Source organism: Morone saxatilis, unplaced genomic scaffold, assembly GCF_004916995.1.
Source record: "Morone saxatilis isolate NCDOM2014 unplaced genomic scaffold, NCSU_SB_2.0 Contig3, whole genome shotgun sequence".
Classification (NCBI taxonomy): domain Eukaryota; kingdom Metazoa; phylum Chordata; class Actinopteri; family Moronidae; genus Morone; species Morone saxatilis.
The window spans coordinates 14,888,026-14,906,940 of NW_023339873.1; the positions used below are offsets into that span (position 1 = coordinate 14,888,026).

Sequence of the window (18,915 nt, forward strand, 5' to 3'; positions counted from 1 at the left end):
CAGACAGAAGATGCAGATTCTTTAATACTTTTTTAATAATTGAATATTAATTTACATGCTGGCTACATGAGAAACTTTTAGCATACTGTACTTTATCCAGCCCATATACAGTATGTAGTGTATGAGGATACTTTACATATGATGAAGTGTTCCTATATACTAAAAGTGGAAAATGTAATCCACCCTTTCTAAGTTATAGGTATTAAAGATTGGTTTACACGCCTCTGAATTAATTCATCTTTGTGTGTTTGTTCATGATTTGCTTATTTACTTACAGATCTTGGGGAATTGCCTTGTATCAAATAACTAAAATATATATTCAGCTGACATCAATTTTCAAGTTAAAATCCCCAAGTTTCACCTTCTTCTGTGTGAGGATTCGCTACATTTGTTTCACATCATTGTAAACAGAATGGTTTTTAGATATTGGGTTGTTGGTTAGGTAAAGTAACTAAGGACAAAGCTCTGGGCTCTGGTAGCTTGTGATGGGCATCTCTCATTATTTTTGACATTTAATACACTAAGAGCTAGCCAACACCTTGAGTACATCCTATGGACCACAGCAGCATGTCAGCAATGTTCACAAAAATGTCCACATTAGTCAGTACTGGTATATCTAGGCTTGCTACTCTCTCCGATTCTATAGTTAAAAACCTAAATGGCAGGCATGTTGGAGGTCAACAACCAAAGGGTAAAGAACAACAGGGTCGTCTTTGGGAGGAAACATTGCCTTATTAAATATTCATGCTCTCAAACACCAGATCAATCAGGCCCGCTTACTGCATGCCACTGACATTACTGAGGAAATTTCTTCATTTGGTGGTACGATCAATAGCTCATTACAGCAGCTTTACACTGGGTTGTTTCTGGGCAGACCTGCTGGCTTAATTCCCTCTACATCACAGGCCTATCTAAACTGTCCATCTTCATCACGCAACACAGAGAAACAGCCTTCTGCTGAACAACACTAAACCTTACACCAACTTACTTTTCTACAAGTTGAGTTTTTTAAAGAGCGATATTGGTAATTGGAGATATGAGGGAAATCAACACTGCAGCAGGGATGTGGATGTATACATATGTATGTGTGCAGTGCAGAAAAAGATCAATACCATGCTTTATACATGATATAACTTTGCATTTGGAGTAGTTTAAATGCAGCTTGTCAAGGAAAAGAACTCCTATAGATCAATTTCACACCCACCAAGAGGGATAAGGAAAGTCAAGCATTCACACGCAGCATTAGTAGTTGTAGTATTGTACATCTCAGAAAACAAACAGCAACGGAAGGTAAAAACATATGCCAACAACAGTAGGCAACGCAATATTCCCAATGACAATCAGCATGAAAAGACACTTTTTTCTTGGTTTCATGACATCACTTCTTCACAAGGCTATTTCGGAGTGTATCTGTGCGCTCAAATCTGCACCATTATGCTCAAAAAGCCGTTCGGTTTGTAATTCACACATGAAATGACAGCAGACCTCATCATAATAACATTAAAGCTCTCCCCCTTAGTGTCAAGTGGAATGCGACGATGTGCTGAACTGAATTCCCATCAGTGGCAATAATTTCACGGTAATCTCTAATAATTATACACAGGGCAAGTGACGGAGTAACGGGAGGAGCCAAAAACCAGGCAAGTTAGGCATACTTGTGGAGCTAAAATCACAGATGCAAAAATTAGCTTAGATATAGGATAAAAAAGAAGCAAGAACCTGGGAATTTCGTTCTCCACAGTCTCTGCTAAAGTGAACTAAAGATGCTTCCATACAATTTCATGGGAAGAATGATGTATTGATCAGATCAAGGGCACCTTTGGATGCCTCTGGGGCAGCATGGAGCAGCATCCACCCTCACATGCTCTCTCACATCACCATTTCAAACTGGAACATCCTCCAGAAAGCATACTGCACAGCATACAGATGCTAGCATCTGTTAATAACACATGAACCAACAACGGATCACAAAGGGGGAGAGAATTGCCGAAAGGAGACGAGAGATAAAAGAGGGAGATAAAAGTGAAAAGCAGGAAAAAGAAAAAAAAAAAAAAAGGGAATGAAGAGCAGAGCGATGAGCGAAAAGGAGCAACAGCAACAAAGGATCGACCCAGCAGGGTGTTCACAGAGACATGAGTGGGTGAGGAGGAGGCAGCAAGATCTGGCACTGATGTCATGGGTACATAGTGTAGTCAGAACCAACACTGTACTGCCTTATTTTTCCTATGTGGTTATTGTTTCTGTCTGCCGGTTTGGCTCGTTGCATTACTTCTGTGTTGCCGCATTAACAGCCATCGCCTGGATGCAAAGTGAGACCGGTGCCTTCGCATAAACAAAGCCAGCGCTGTCACAGTGCATTAGTCAAAGCCCCAGTCTGGCCTTTTCAAAGTCTCTACTCCCACTCGAACTGCTAATAGATCGCCAGGATTTGATATTCACCTAGCAGGGATCCTCGCAACAGAGAAGCTGTGCGCGTGTGCTTCTGCGTGGATGCTCACTCCGCATGCTGAACCATGTTTTTACTAACAAGTGGGCCTCTGTCAGGAGAGTTATGTGAATTAAAACAAACAAAATCAGAGTGAAACAAGAAGAAAAAGTTTGTTACAAATCTTCTTGCGTAGTCTCTCTCTGCTCTAATGACACAACGCACAGTAGGCAAGCAATTCATTTAGAAAACTACTCTTACATAATGAGCCGCCTGAGCTATGTAACCATAAGCTAATATTTTATTCACTATACTGCTTATAATGAAGCCCGTGCTGCTAGAGCTGGTGCATCTGAGGACACATCCAATTTCCAAACAGGACGAGTACAGTTCCTTTAGAATATTCAGGCTCTTATTAAACTCTTCGGCAGCTTCTTGCCCCCTCTGACATGAAACAGCAGTTTGGGGGAAGCTTTTTCTCTGAGTCTCCTGGCTCACAATCAGCACCGTTCTTCTTCCTGTAACATCAAATTACCCGTGGCTGAGATATCCTCGCTCTTAGCCCCTCTTCCCTTCCTTTCCTCCCACTGAGTCGGGTTTATAGGCAGCGGTCCGGCTGGGGTAATTTCTGCTACCACTCCAGGGAAATTACTTTGCGTTGTTAGAGAAAAGGCAGTTTGTTACTTTATCAAGCTCCTTGACTCCAATAACAAGCAACATTTGGATGCCAGCTAAAAATATAGCCTCTACGTATCCTTACAGACAGCCTACAGTAGTGCAACCGATGTAACAGCAAGTTCAGGCCAAGTGTGTTTGTCTATGCATGTAGCCATGTACTAAATAAATATATGCATATGTGCATGTACATGTGCACATGTGTGTATGTCAGTTCTGTTCCCCTGCACTGAGCATTTCAGCTGTGCCTTGCTTGGACTGATGAATAATTTCTGCACTGTGCTCTGCTGTGGCACGTCTGGTGCAGCCCGACTGCACCACACAGCTACAGCTCCGCATTTGCATTCAACACACACACACCCATTTTTACACTCATGAACACCAAGCCCGCTCACTGCTTCCCAATCCCAACACCATACAGCCTGTCAGCTGCTTCCTTGTGTGGAGGGATGCAACAAGCTGCTAAGCCCTTTTTTTTTAAAGGAACAGCAGTTTCCTATTAGTCAATGTCACCTCACTTCTTCTCCCAGGGTTACTTCTGGGGAAAAGATGTTGGCTGTGAATCCAACGAATGGAACCGGAACAGTCGAGCTTGTTTCTAAAGAAACCTGATTGTGGATTGGTGGCATTTAAGTTCAAGCTCAGAAAAGAGGAGGAACGCTGCTGAAATGTCAGCTCTTTTTTGGAGTGGCAGGCATGCTGATGTGCTGACCTCTATGTGCTGTGGTTAAAAGGTTGGTGGGGCTGCAGGACAAATAAGGAGGAGGTATCAGCTTTTTCTGAGTGAAAGGAAGGGACATTTTAAAGATCACTGGGGATAGGTAAGCCTTTCAGTGCAAAAAAAAAAACACGTCAAAATTCCATCGCTTGCTGTATGTTGTTTATGCCTCTCTGATATCTAAAGGTAGTGCTATGAAGCTGCTGCTGTCTATGTTGACATTGTGACACTGTTATTTGTCGGGTGATTATGAAGAGACATCGCGCCTTTAATGAGAAATCTCAACAAAAAATAACCGGGTTACTGTCATTTACAGAAAAACAAGAACATCCCTGCTCCGTTTACCTCAAAGTACAGCAGGTTGCGCCTCCGACAGCAGCTTAATAAAGGCAAACCACAAGCAGCAGTGCCAGTCATATGTGCAACCAAACACCTCCTACTGTCTCTGGGTCTATCTGGAAGACCTCCAGCACTCTGCTCCTTCATCTATCCTAGACGAGCGTGTATTTTCAGACACGCTACGCCTCTTAATGCATTTCACCATAGATGAGCAGATCATGTCATCATCTATCTTTGTCAACAGTGGAAAGTGTGACTCTCTGTGCAACCGCTGCCAGACATTTCCAATCTAAAAGACACTCATTTTCAGCTTGAGAAAATACATTCTTACTAAGTGACACATATTTTCACTGTGGTGTAGTGGAGTCCAAGACACAAGGGGAGCAAGCAGTCTACAGCCTGTTAAATCCTAAATGATAGCCTCTTTTATGAGCACACAAACCAGTCTACGTTGATTTATGTCCGACAGGTAAGACAGCATTAGTAATCTGTGAAGCAATACTGCATCTATTACAAAACGCTGTGCTCGGATCATTTGCACAGACCTTTGCTGCTGCACAGGAACCCTGGGGTGACTGTCTGGACAGTGAGGCAGCCTACACTGCCAGGCTACCACGTTTGAATATATTATACAGCATGCACACTGGCTCACAACTCCATTTTTTTCTCAAACACATTCAAGTGATGCCGCGAGATGCCTTTTAATTATGTGAGTAACTGAAGTTAAATCGCAGTGAGTTTGCGCTGCCAAACCGCAGGCGACTGTGGCTACAACGGTGCAGCGAGGTGCATAACGCAAGTTTGACATGGCATGGGAAATAGTGCTGTCAACTTCTTGAGACGAGAGACTGCAGGGAAGACAATAGCTGTCAGTGAGCGATGCGCAACACAATGGAGCACTATCGCCGCCTCTGAGATCTGCAAGCAGGCACAGGGTTGTCAAAGGCTGGAACACAACATCTGTGAGGCGACACAAGTGATACCCCCGATCTACAGTCGCATTCACACACAAAAGTACCATGAAAAAGAGAGCCACGCATACCCCCCCCCTCACACACACACACCGGAGCAGCGCTTCACGTACGAGCGGCAGGAAATGTACTTACAGTCCTGAGGAACTGAATTTCATCCTCTCCTTCTCCACCTTCAGCCATGGCTGCAAAGGAGCCTGTTCGGACTCGGGAAGCCTCCGCTGGCTCCTCTCTCCTATCGATATTAGCATATAGCTAATCCACGTCCATACAGCGGGGGGGTGGAGGGGGGGGGCTACCGCAGCATGTGTCACTCAAGCCCCTGTGCTCAAGCCCCGCTCACCGCCCGGAGGAGGAGTGTGTGTCAGCAGCGGCATCGGTGGGCTGGAGCGACTGGGGACGGTGTGGCGGGGAAGCGAGGAGAAGCCAAGTCGTGTAGCCGAGAGACGGCGGCGGGGTCTTTATCTTCGACGTCACCGGCAGACCTTATTAATACAGCCGCGAAAGCGCGAATATTCAAACGCGAGGGGTGATACATGCGCCGAAATATCCGCTATCCAACGGGTGTCTCGTTGCTATTTGCTTTCCCGCCCTTCTCTCGCAGCCGCCGACAGACGGAAAACGTGCTAATGTGCGATAAGCAGCGTGATAGGTAGTGTATGCTGGTCCAGATCAGCACCATGGCCAGCACCCCGCAGCAGCCTCCTTATGGGACCTGCAGCTGAGACACACCGCAGACTGCTGCATAGCACAGCGTGTTTCACAGGTTGTTCAATGCGTTTAGTTTGTTTTTGATGAGCGAGGGGCATAGCTTAGCATCAGTGTCCGTGTATTGCTATACACAGAGTGCGTTATTTGCACTGTTGAACTGGATGCTCCAATATCAACACAAATCTGCGATATTTTAGTGGAAAAAAAATATTGTTTTTATCCTAAAGCATAATCTGCACGCTGTGTTTCTGCACACAGTGTGTGCTATTAAAAACTAATTACATTATGTGAGAAAATCTTTCATAAATCCATACTGCAAAAGTGACATTTAGTTGTACATCTTTTAAACTATTTACAGCATTTGATTGGATGAATAGCTAGCCGTTAAATGATTCACATTAAATGCGATTACACTCACTAAAAGAATCATGAAAGAAATGTTTAAAACGTATTTCACTTTGTAGCACTGTAGACTGAATACAGTGACAGCAGTGATCAGTCAGGTCAACTCTCAGTTGCCCCTCAGTCCAGCCATAATGAGGCCTACTCATCTCTACAACTAAATTAAACACATTATGCTCCCTTATCCTGATGCGATGCCGCCCTCTAGTGTCAATGTGGGGACCTAACACCTGCCCATCTGGTAGTGCACGTTTCCTTCCTTCATTTAGCCTTTTTTAGCACTTCATCCCCCACTTCTCCTCACTACCACTACCCACTTCTTTCCAGTTACATTCTTTGTTCTTCCTTCGTGGATGATTCCCCCCCCCTTCTTTTCTTTAATGCCCAATTAACAGCCTGTTGAAACAAGCAGGTAACATTTACAGTTCAGTGTCCCTCTCCCTATTTAGTTGTCACTGCTATTTGGATTTTATTAGTAATAGAAGTTATACTTAAAGCACTATAGGCCTTATTCAAGATGTGAGCCATCTGAGGTTAAAGGAATCGACCCCATAAGTTCACAAACTCAACCAGGATAGTCAGATGTGTGCCATCATTTTCTGAACTTTATAGCATGGTCTGTCACTGAAATCTCTTACAGTGTATCTATGCATCTTCATGTATACATGTCTATATATTTTACTGTTTCCCCTTTTTTCTTAAGCATTGTTTGTCTGTAATCTGAGTTACTGACTGCCACATTATGTAAATTAAGACAAATTCAATCAAAAATCAAAAATAAAATGTGAGATAGACTTCTCCCTGAAATAAACCCTGACTGAAGAGTGAACCTACCTGGCGGAGGTAAATACATAACGTTTAACAATCTGTAGTTGAACAGTGATGCACATGTTTACAACCACTAGGTGTCTCTGTTCCGTAACAAATGGCGCCACCTCGGCCTTCAGAGCGCAGGTACTTACACATACACTTATATCTCTGCCTGACACAGCTTAATGCTAATGTTAGCCAGGGAAAACACTGCAAACTGCTACGACAGAGAAATGAAATCAATGTCAGCCACACTGGTCTCCCACCGTACTGGCTGCCCGCTCTGAAACCCATCACATGGCCTACCTGCAAGCTGCAGCTCAACTGTCTCAGAACGTGGGATGTGGATAAATGCTAAACAACCAATAAGAGAGCAGCGAGCCCGCGCTGAGTTCGCCTATTGGACCAAACTCCCGTCAATCACGGCGGAAGAGCTCAGTGAAGGCAGCGGTGCGCTTTGGCTGGCTGCAGCACAGAGATGTGAAGAATTATTTGCCATGCCACTAAATCGGGTAAGTAACTGTTTATCTTTACCGAACTGCTGCTGTCACATTACCTGCTGCAGGTGCAACTGACTGTAACGTACTTTCAGCTTCTCATTTAAAACATGGCACCAAACTGAAGCTGATATGGGGCTAATGCGGAGTTTCATGCGTTAAAATTGAATTTGTAATAAATTCAGGTGACTGTTTCGCGATTGGAGTTGCATTTGGCAGCAGCGAGCCGCGGGATAGTGTGATCATGTTCCCATCTTAACACTGACAAGTGCACTCGGGCTTGTTGCAAGGTGACAGTAACCCACGGGATTATGTTATGATGTAAACAGTTCAGAGAGGTTGCGAAATGTGCAGGGTATCCATTGGTGCACATGTCAAATTATGCTTGTTTTGCTTGTAAACATCTCAAAAGGCCGCCATAGCGTTGGCTCCTGCGTGTGTCGTCACCTTGTGTGACACTCAGCTTTTATGCGGCAGCTTGTGAAATGTTGGTGAAATGCGGCTTAGAAATGTTTCATCTACTCGCACAACAAGGCCGGAGAGGAGGATGGAGATAAGATAGGGTTAGGAAGGTAAGTGTATGATAGAACCACTGTCTAGTTTAATCTGTGCAGTGCTGGATTGTATTTAGTTTTTAATTAACAAAAGGAGTTTGACAGTGAAATATGGAGGGCCCATTGCTTGGAAAAGGAGCAGTTTGTATTGTTATGCTTCAAAACTAGTTCTGCATTGTCATCCAGTTAGTCTAAAGTGCTCTAGCTGTTAGAAAGTGTCTGTCCTATATTAAAAATGTAAATATCTAAAGCTTGAACTCCTACAAGAATAACCAGTGTGACATTAGGAGTGCATGAAAGTCATTAGTAGGACTAATGTGTTGTTGCATATATCTTCAGATTTTTAGCTATGTGCTACTTTCTCTCTGACAGTATCTGGACAGGCCAGGTGATGAATAGCCAGAGATCCTACTGTGCAGTCCGAGCCCAATCCCTCTGTCTGGGGACTGACCACTCACTCAGAGCGCTTGAGTGATTAACATGGCACCCATCATGGAGGGCACACACACTGTGTTGCTCCTGTATGCACCCATCCGTGAGTTAAGCAACATCAGCCTGTATTTCCCCAAGAGGCGGGCCCCGAGCTTCAAGTACAAGAGCCGCGCCCCTCATTCAGAAAGGGCCGGTAATGACCGTGACTGGGGAAAGGAGGATCTCGGAGTGTCCGAACAAAGAGTCCAGTCTTCAGACTCCTCGGGCGAACTCCTCAACTCCCAGCAGGCAACAAAGGAAGCAGTTGCAGAGCTCTGCTGGTTGGCGGCGGAGCACCACCAGTTGCTGGCGGATCTCTTATCGCTGTGTAGGGTTTGTGCCAACAAAGTCAGGATGGGTAACCAGGATGGGAAACTGCAGGATTACATGGAGGGTCAGGAAGTTCACCTTGGAGGTCAGGTTCTCAGCAGCAGCAGCAGCAGCAGCTATTCTCTCCCCATTCCTCCAGAGCATAAGAAAGCTGCATCCAAGAGCAAAAAAATGAAGAAGTTGGGTGGCAAGAAGCTTGACAGTGCTGAGGATTTCCTGCACAGTAAGATGAAGAAGAGAGTAACTTCGTCTGTTGAACCTGCTCACAACAGTGTGTCCATATCTTCAGCCTCAGTAGTGGAGCAGATCCCAGGTATCCTACCGTCTGTCCATGTCTCTGACAGCCCAGTCACCGGCTCTTACGTCAGTGCAGTCAGCGATCCTATCCTGCCCATGGAGGAACCCTTCCAGATTACACGAGAGGGTTGGGACTTCATGGAGGACAACCGGACTTTTGACCCTGACATGGATTTCTGCAGTGACTTCTCAGAGTATGACGGTGAGCTGGGTTATGAGTCATCATTTTGCAGCTTGATGGAGGGTCTCACTCGACGGGAAAGTGGCAGCAACCTTCGCCCAATTAAGAGGTTTAATTCCTTGGGAGAGACATTGTCCGAGGATGCGTCGACAGTCAAGTCGGCTCAGCAGCTGTATGGTGAAATAAACCAGAGTAATACAGGGGTCAGGGTGGTGGCCAAAGTGCAGGATGTGGAGGGGAGAGTGCAACATGTCAGCCATACAAGCACAGACGGGGCAGGGCCAGCCGTGTTGCATCCGGAGACTAGCAGCTGCCAGCAGGAGTATGGAAAGTGGAAAGGACCAAACAGAGACCACCTGCTGGGAGTCAATAGAGAAAAGACGGCTAGCAAGCTTTCTGAAGGGTTACGGTTGCCCCTGTGCCACACCACAGAACCGTACCCCCAAACCAAATCCCACACAAAGAGCCCTTCTTCACCTTCACTCGCTGGGGTCTTCAACACATCTTTCCCTGCCTCCAACAGTCTCCAGAGTATGTCCCCGGTCCTCTCCCCTCTGTCCTCCAAGCAGGCAAGCCCACAGCTCAACCACCGCATTGTACTCCTCTCAGATAATGATGTGGAGCACGAACAAGACAGCTCCAGTAAAACAGACGAGCCCAAAATCTTCACCGAGGTCATCGACAAGAACGGCAACAAGCGGACTGTCACCCGTCTGGATCTGAACCTCAGCAGGCGGCCAAGCAACTCCAAGTGGAACTCCTCCAGCAACTCCACAACAACAGGTGAGTTATTAGGAACCACGCTACACCCTCTTTGAACACACTGATTCATGTTCAAACTCTCCGCCTTGATGTAATGTGCTTTTATCATCTCAGTAGTATGACACGATTGTCAGGATATGCCCTTCATCCGGCATTGCTGTTGCTGAAATTTCAAAGAACAGAACAAGAAAAAGGTGCTTTGAGAGAGATCAGGAGTGTGAGTGTGTGTGCTTGTTTCTGTGTGTGTGTGTGTCAGACCTACTGCTTGAGGTTGTTGTTGAAATGCTCCAGCAATTTACTCTGCAGCATAACTGACAGACATTTTCCGCAAAGGGAGTTATACTTTGTCACTCCGGCTGTTATCTAATAAACTAGCTAGACCAATAAATAAGCGGTGTTTTCCAAAAATGTCAGTGTTAATCAGGTTAGATCTTGACTGCTGGGTTCTCGTCTTGGCTTGGACGTGTGACCACAAATTAAAAACTACCCAACAGAGTTGTACAAGGGGCAAGCAGGGCCTGAGAATAGTTTTGCTGATGATCCATTTTAACTCTCTCAGTGCCACTGAGAAGGCAGAGATTAGTGGCGTAGTATCCCAGATCAAAGGCTCGAGGTTGACACAGGGTTCGACCTGAGTGTTAACTGAAGCATTGCCAATTTAGACTTTGAGGGATCTGCTCTCCCTCCCCTAGAACCCACATCCTATCCAGTTCACAGGAAACTGACAAAGGATCAGGGACCCAGCGGGCACAAGGGTTACAGAGGAAAGGATTAGAATTTCCTTATTTGCACAGCTCTTTTCCTCTTTTCATAATCTGTAATATTGTATTTTATGCTTACAAATGCCAGAATAAATGGTTTTAAACACTCACAGCATCTTTGCAAAGCCATAATAATGTCACATTGTAGCTCAGAGTTTGTCAGTGTAACTTTTCATCTAGGTCTTTTAATTACTTTTAGTTCTGTCTTTCACTTTACAATCACTAGTCTCACCTTTCTTACCAATTTGTATTAAGCATAACTGCTCAGGTCATTGTGTTTCCGTTGGCTCTTTGAACAGTAGAAGGGGTTTCTGTGTTGGTTTAAGGTTTATACACCTTTACTGAAATCACTCCAAACTGCACAATCGAAGTTTATTATTTTGCTGTAGGTCAGATGCTTTCATTATTTCATTATTGAACTAGCTACCTCTGTAATGTTAATCATCCCTTTGGGTCACTGTAACACACTTTGCTTTAATCTGCTGCAGCAAACAGAAGACCTTACATTGATTATGTAATTTTCGTATCCCTAATTTAAGAACTTCGCTGTGTTTTTACAGAAGTGTTTGAGTTGTTACATAACAGACCAGCACTAGCTCAACCAATTCAGCCAGCAATGCTCAGCTCAGCAACAGCCGGAGGGAGAAAGAGAGCTGAGCTGTGTGGAGCTAAGCTAACTGGTGCTGGATTTACTCATGTGGAGATGATTTGGATCAATTCCCACGGAAATGACACTGTGTCCTCACCTAGCCATGGATGGACACCACACACACAGATGCCACCATTACCATTTACACACACAGACACACACACATAATCCACATTTTTTGTTATTAGACTCCAACTCTTTTTTTTTTTTATTAAATCCTTTTTTTTCCTTTTTTTTTCCTGAGCATGGGCCCAGGAAAATATTATAAGTCCTCATCAGATGTAACTGTGTGATAGGATATTAGAACCCATAAGCTGTCTGTATGAAATGAAAGGAGCAAGGTACGCTTACATTTTTGCCTACTTAATGCTAACCAAATGGTGCATGCTGCATAGTTTTAGCAGTGAAGTGTTAAACGTTTTAATCTTAAAACAAATCCTGTCCATTTTACTGCATCTTAGCTGTGTACTAGATTGCCCTTGCGTTGCTTGATAATTGAATACACTTCAGATGTTAATACAGATAAATGAACATCACAGGGTCCAGCCAAAATGGCTAAGTGGGTCAGTGTGAAGGCTGGCCCTTCATGGTTTGCAAATGTCGAACTAATTATGATCCGGGCTCTTTCATCTGTGCTCTCTCATTGAAGCTCTGTGCTTAAAAATGAGTGTGATTATTATGCAGATGAGAATGTTTATTTTAAATTAACAAATTCTCTTGTTTGCTTCATATGCTAATCCTCTCAGGCTGCAGTCTGTGTAGCAGAATACCATTTACTAAAGCTGTGTATATGGTTGTTTTATGTGTTCAACAGTATGTAATGTATGCCCGATAGTGTCTCTTTATGCTTGCATTGTGTTGCTTCTTCTCTTGTAAGGACTATCAACACCATCCTCATTTTAAAGCTGCGCAAAAACCCTGCAATAATAGATTTTTTTTGGCCATTTGTGGGCGGTGGAAACAAGCTACAAACACACATCTTTTAAGTGGAAATGGGAAACCTTTTAGCAAGCACTTGCCTATTTACACATCTACAGAGCAACATTAGCATTCAATTCAGCAGTTTATGGCCAACTGGTGACCATCAACTCGATGATAATTAGACTGGTGAGACTGAAACGAAAGAGTAGGCCAAGTTACAGGTCAGTAAACCCATAAACAAAGAGCTCTGTAGAGTTTACGGGGGAAAATATATAAATATATAAAATATTCATTTATAGCAGCTTTAAAAAGACTTTTCAGCCCAACCACTGTCTTCCTCTCTCTATCAACCCCCTCTCCCTCAGTACCCTACTCATTTTATTGTCTGACATATGGCAGGCAATACCATAATCAGATTACCCAATACGTTCCAGCAAGGTCATATGAAACTGATCAGTGCAGACCAAGAGTGTATCAGCCTGCTCTCCCTGCTAGCCGTCATTCAACACAAAGTGCTCTGCCATGCAACATTGTTCTACCCAGTGAGGACAAGGGCCAGCTCTATTCAGATAATGAAGTGGATTCTGCCAAAACAGGCCAAAAGAGCGTCTCTCTCCGTCTGTCTCTCACTATTGCTCTGAGCTGCATGCTACATACACGGAAACAGGGCACAAAGGTCCTTCTCATATAACGTGTAACTTGTTATCTTTAATAAATGACTGCTGCACTACCACCTTGGCAAATGTTAGCTCGGTTCTATCGCATGCTTTTTAGTATGAGCAGGTTTAAAAGGCTTCTCCTCAGCGTCCCTCTATTTTGAACATACACTGAAGTGAACTTAACCAAATTTCCTGTCTCCCAGTCAATGGCCTGCCAGGCCCGATGAGAGCACTCGTCCCTTTTCCTCAGTCCTCTATATACCCATCAGCATCCAGAACTGCATTTCATATGAGTAATGATGACTCTGTGAGCATCATGTCATGCTACATTACTGCTCTGGTCCTCTCCTCTGAGTTTCCACTTGTAGCTACCCCTTACATGGACCTTATCACCGACAGCCAAACCAGTCAGTCAATCAGCCAGCCTGACAGCCATGCGCGGCCAACAAGCCTGCGTGGAGAAACGGCTGTGACAGGCGCAAAAGAAACAGGGTGATTTATAAATCCTGCATTTTTCATGATTTATATATAAGTCTATGATCCTCCTTCCTGGCTAAAAGTGATGGAGGGGGGTGGAGGCTGCCAGATGCAATTGCCCTGCCACATGGCCCAGTTCTTTTCCTCTAAATGATGAGGTTATAGATTTTTAGTGGATAAAATAGGGCACACTGAGCAAAGCTGTTGCATTTGTAATAGAAATGATAAACTGTAGTGTGGGAGGGGGTACACTGGTGTTCATTTGTGAAAGCCATGTATTTAAACAGTAGATGTGCATTTAGATACTTCGGTCTTGTCTGGCCCGCTATAGTCTCTTATAAATACGAAGCAAATGATCAGGTTTACTAATTGCTGCTTTTAAACTAAGCAAGACAGTTGGTGACTTTTTAATGGTTACTGGGGGATAACTTTCTGGTTTCATGTCTGCGTTGTTATGTCCAATAAAGCCTCCACAAAGCTTTACCTGACCACATGATGAGTGATGACCAGACGGCAAAGTGACACGTGGTCATCATCACTGACAAAACCCACCTGTCAGGATCAGACATTAAACGGTCTTTGAGTCGCCCCAAACACAGATACTTTATTGTTAAAATGATAATGCTTGCAGGAGTGCAGAAACAGTCACTCGCACACTGTAATTTTCACTGTGAGATTACTGCACTTCATTCAACACCTGCTACTTTCCTCTAAGGAAACACCTGTATGTACTATAGACATGTGTATGGACAGTATTTGGTGGACTGCTGTTGGGATGATCTATTTAGCAAAGCATTACTTGCTGTCAGACCAAAAACACAATCCCATCTGCACCCTGTGTCCCCTCAGTTAAAGACACTGTGATTCGTTCTCGGCTTTTAGAGCAGCAGGGAGGGAGATTAAATAGCAATAAGTGCGCAGTTTCCCCCAGAGCTAGTGAACTTAAGCTCACTGTGTGTGTGTGTGCGCGCGTGCATGTAAGAGGGTGATAAATCAGCTATCGAATAAACAAATGCAGTGCCTTCATTACCTAATGCACCTAAGAGTTGCTTCTCCATATCAGTTTACTGTCATTACATTGCAGTTTTATGTGTTACTTCACTGTGTCTTATTTCTAGCATACAGCAGTGAAATCAGAGCTTCACTGCAGTGTGTTTGACGACAGGGAGACGGACGTGCCTTTTCTTCTCCCCGTCCAGATGGTGGCAGTGTGTTCCACCTTCTGCATATTTAATTAAGTGACCGATGGCTTGCTTGTGCATTTGTGCCTCAGGGGATTGACAGCAATGTAAATCACACGCACAAGCAAGCCCTCAATATTGTATAACTGTAAATAGTTTGTGGGAGTCATAAAGGAATATAGCAAGCATATGTCAGTATGTGCTTATTGTTTGCCTGTTTTATGTATTTCATAGTTTAGTAAGAAGCAGGAACTGTTGAGAGGGCTGTTTCTGATCAGTAGTTTCTTTCCTTGGCCCGGTCTGGGCTTAACTCTGCATTTGGAAGTGGCCCAGCCTACAGTCAGCAGTTCCCACTGCGGGGCCATGCAGCGCAGCATTATCATAATGAAAAGTTATTAATCTAATCCTACTTTTTTTCTCTGCTGTCTAAGTCCCAGATAACTGGAGGGACTGCAGGCATTGCTGCTGTCTCATAATGACTGATTGTGGTGGAATACTGAAGTTGAATTTCAATGCTTCCATTTTTTAATGAAACCCCCCAGTTAGTTTTGTGTGTGTGGGCTCTCATAACTGAATTTAAAGCATTTGGCTGAGACTCAGCCTCTGGGGAGCTACACAAGGGGACTTCCAAGTCCTTAGAATGGTTGCTGGACATCAATACAGTAATACTGTATGCCCTCTTCAAGGGTACACATTACAAAGGGAGGCTATAGGATATTTTAGCAGTTTATCTAACAGGAAGTAATATGATTTTCTCGCTTTCCAGCACATAATTCTGCCCAGGTCAAGGTGTTGTCTTTCAGCCAGAGGAAATGGAGGTCACCAAGCTTCAAGATCTATACCCTCCCCCCCTCACTTGCACTATTTTCTTTCCCCTCTCTCTCCACCTCCTTTTCTTTCCTCTTCATTCTTTCACCTCAATGTCCCTGCCCAACATCTCTTAACTCTCCTTTATTCTTGCATGACTGACTCCCTTGAGACAATAAATGCATGCATCAAGTCAAGATGTATCGTGTTTCCATGCACGAGAGAAGAATGTAAAATTACATTTCTGCTATGTGCTTGTATGTGTGTCCCTCGCTCGCTGGCAGTAGCCTGGTTCCTGGAGTTAACATCATGTGATTTGTTCAGGGCATAGCACATGAGGACAGTTCTGCAAGTTGAGGCTGGATCTCCAGTGTGCCACTGAGCAGTAAATATTTAAGGCCAGGTGCTCTGAAATGCACAGAATGAATCCAGCCTCCACAGCATACTGCGGCAAAAACAGCACAGAGGGAGGAGTTTTTCTTGAATTTTGAAATATACTTTTACCCTGTTTTAGCTGTTTTCACGATTAAAGCTTGCTCATCATCCTCTATGTGATCAGGAGAGGGCAGTGTTTCCCAGTCTAGATTAAGGTGAAGCAGTCCCTCAGGGCCTTTGGATGACTAAATACACAGGCTGAGACAAATCACACACACCTATCTGCATCTGACTGTACTGTGGTACAGTGGTAGTGCTGAGCAACGGCATGCCACGGCTCTGTTACAGTGAACATGCAAATCAGCATTAGAAACCGGTATTTGTTTTCTAGGCCCTGTGCTCTGTAGCCGTTGTTTCCTTATTGGATCAGTGAGGCTTTCTACTGGTGTTTGACAATTGGAACAGGGCCGGCTAAGTGCAGATAAAAATAGCTATGTGCCCTCAAGCCTGCAGCAGAACAGGGGTCTCTCTCGCTGCCTGTTTGATGCTAAAAGATTCTGATGCTTGCTCTCTACCTTGTTCTACTTTAATCACACGTGCAGGTTACACAGCAACTTGCCTCAGTCAGTGCTTGGTATTTAGCCTTGTCACACATGATCACACCTGTTATGCTGTTGTTTGTTTTTCCATGCTCTCTGTTTCCTTGCACAACACGGAGCGTTAACTACCCTGTGGTTGTTCGTTTGTTTGTGTGTTTCTGTAGACGAATCCCTCTTGCGTCAGGATGACATTTGGATGCTGGATGGCGATGACCCTCAGGAGCCCCTCTCCCGCATTCCGCGCCCCGATCACCTCGACTTTCTACGCATCACACCGCCTGAGGATGACATCATCGGGGACACACCCTACTGTCCCAAGCTGGAGTGCACGGTGAGGGCCCTCAAAACATGAGCAGCACAAACACTTACAAATGAGCTGTGATGCATATCTTTACCCTCCCACCACCCCTTCTCATGGGATTTCTCTCCACTCACATCCAACCACCTGATCATGAATTCTTAGAAATGGATTAACAGGTCATGGATTCTAATCTTCAGACTGGGGTCTTGAGCCAAAACTGACTGAGATCATTCTACTAAAACCTCTTTCATCCAGAACAAAGACAGGAAGATCTCATATTCACATATTTTCAGTGGTGCAGGTTGTAAGGAGTAATTGGAGTGGTTTCTCTCTCTTGTTATTGAGCAGAAGTTGCAACACAAGAGCCACAGAGCATGTGACCGATATAATCCTACATCAGTCTCCTAAAAAAAAACCCTGCAGTGAACAATGCATTGTTTGTTTCCAGGTGTTTGTAGGCCTTAATTATGCTAATAAGTGGTATCTTTAAAGAACTTCCGAGCTGCATGTCTAAATCATCTGATAGAATGATTTGGAAAAACTGTTTCTAAGTCTGTCCAGATTCCATTATGCTGTCTGGCAAAGGCATTCATTCCTGTAGAAGATAAGGCAGATTACCCGGGTGTGGTTTTTAGGCGGGTAGTATCATCATTGCAAGCCACACATTGTTTTCTCAGAACACAATAACTGCCCTGACTGTAGGCATAATGGGTTAACATACCAGTACAAAGGGCATGTGTAGAGAATTAGACACTCTGCATTGTTGTGAAAGTGACATCCATCTCACATACTTGGCTGTGGCATGGCTTCATTGTCACAGTCATCCATTTTAATTCATTAGAAAAACACACATCTCTGTTGTGCACGATGTATTCTCAGTGTGTTGTAACAGCGGAATACACAAAGGGAGGGCTGTGGTGATGATTTAGTCAAATTCTGTGGGCTAGACTTGGTATTTTTTTTTTTTTGTAAGTCAAGTTTGCATCATCTGCAACTTTTCACTATTTTGAGCTCATATGTGTCAGCTCTGTGTTCACATCACGGTATTGTCTATCAGCAGTGCCTCTCTCCAGTACAACCTCTGGGTGGGATTTACTGGGTGTGTTTGAAATACCAATCTTACATAACTTAATTCCTCTGCCACAGAAGCCCCCTTTTCATTTGTGGCTTTCTTCAGATGAGAGAAAATAATATAATCACCAAACCTGGGAAAATGCAGTTATAAGTGGTATTAGGCCACTTTTATTGTGACAAAATGATAGCAGTGACAAAGAAATACTCGTTTGGGATATAGTTTTACAACAGTATTGCCATAATTCACGCAGTTACATTGCTGGGTGCATTGCTTCCTTTTTCAACATCACTATTTTGAGTCGTGAAAAATGTCAATTTCTTTTACTTGCCATCATGTAGTCTTTCTTTCTTTCTAGTCATTGGTCTTGTGAAGGGGGAGACCATAGTATTTCTTTAAGGAAGTCATAAAACTGGATTCAAAACATTTGAAAAGCCCACTTTAAAACAGTTTGGTAGAGGTGTGCCCTTTGGTAGGTCCAGCTTAGACCTGAAGGAATGTTTTAGAGGAGTTTGACCTTTGGTTGCTATGGGCAACCACAGTTTGAATAATGCTGTGTTTTCCTAAGCACATTCTTGATATTAGTACAAAAAATAATATCAATATCAAATCAAAGGTTAGAGCAGGTTAAATCAAGGATGAGCTAGATAAGAAACACTACAGAAGTTGTATCTCTCTGCCCTTTGATTTTATCGTTTTATTGTTTAGCTAAGAAGTGTACTCAAAACTAAACTTCCAGGTTGAATCAAAACTGTAAAAGCTCATTAGCGACTTAAGGTAAGTGAATTTAAATGTAATTTTTTCTTCTTTCAGTCCTCCTCTGCCTGAGTGTTCATGAGCTTCTAATCACAAATATTAGCGTCTTAGCATGTTAGCTAGAGCTGGCTAGAGCCAGGCTGACTAATCACCACGTCTTAAGCCCTGTATTGCACTAACCCACCGCAGTGCTGGGTTAATGGACCTCTGCAGC

General features: G+C 43.9%; 1 protein-coding gene across 1 annotated transcript in view; it reads right to left on the reverse strand.

Annotated features, from left to right (window-relative positions):
- LOC118336940 (ryanodine receptor 3-like) overlaps positions 1-5,634 on the reverse strand; it is a 101,741-nt gene extending 96,107 nt beyond the window's left edge. The window contains exon 1 of the mRNA XM_035673712.1: positions 5,264-5,634. Within this exon, the coding sequence (XP_035529605.1) occupies positions 5,264-5,311 (48 nt within the window). The 5' untranslated portion in view covers positions 5,312-5,634. The remainder of the gene's footprint in view (positions 1-5,263) is intronic.
- Positions 5,635-18,915: the final 13,281 nt, after the last annotated feature.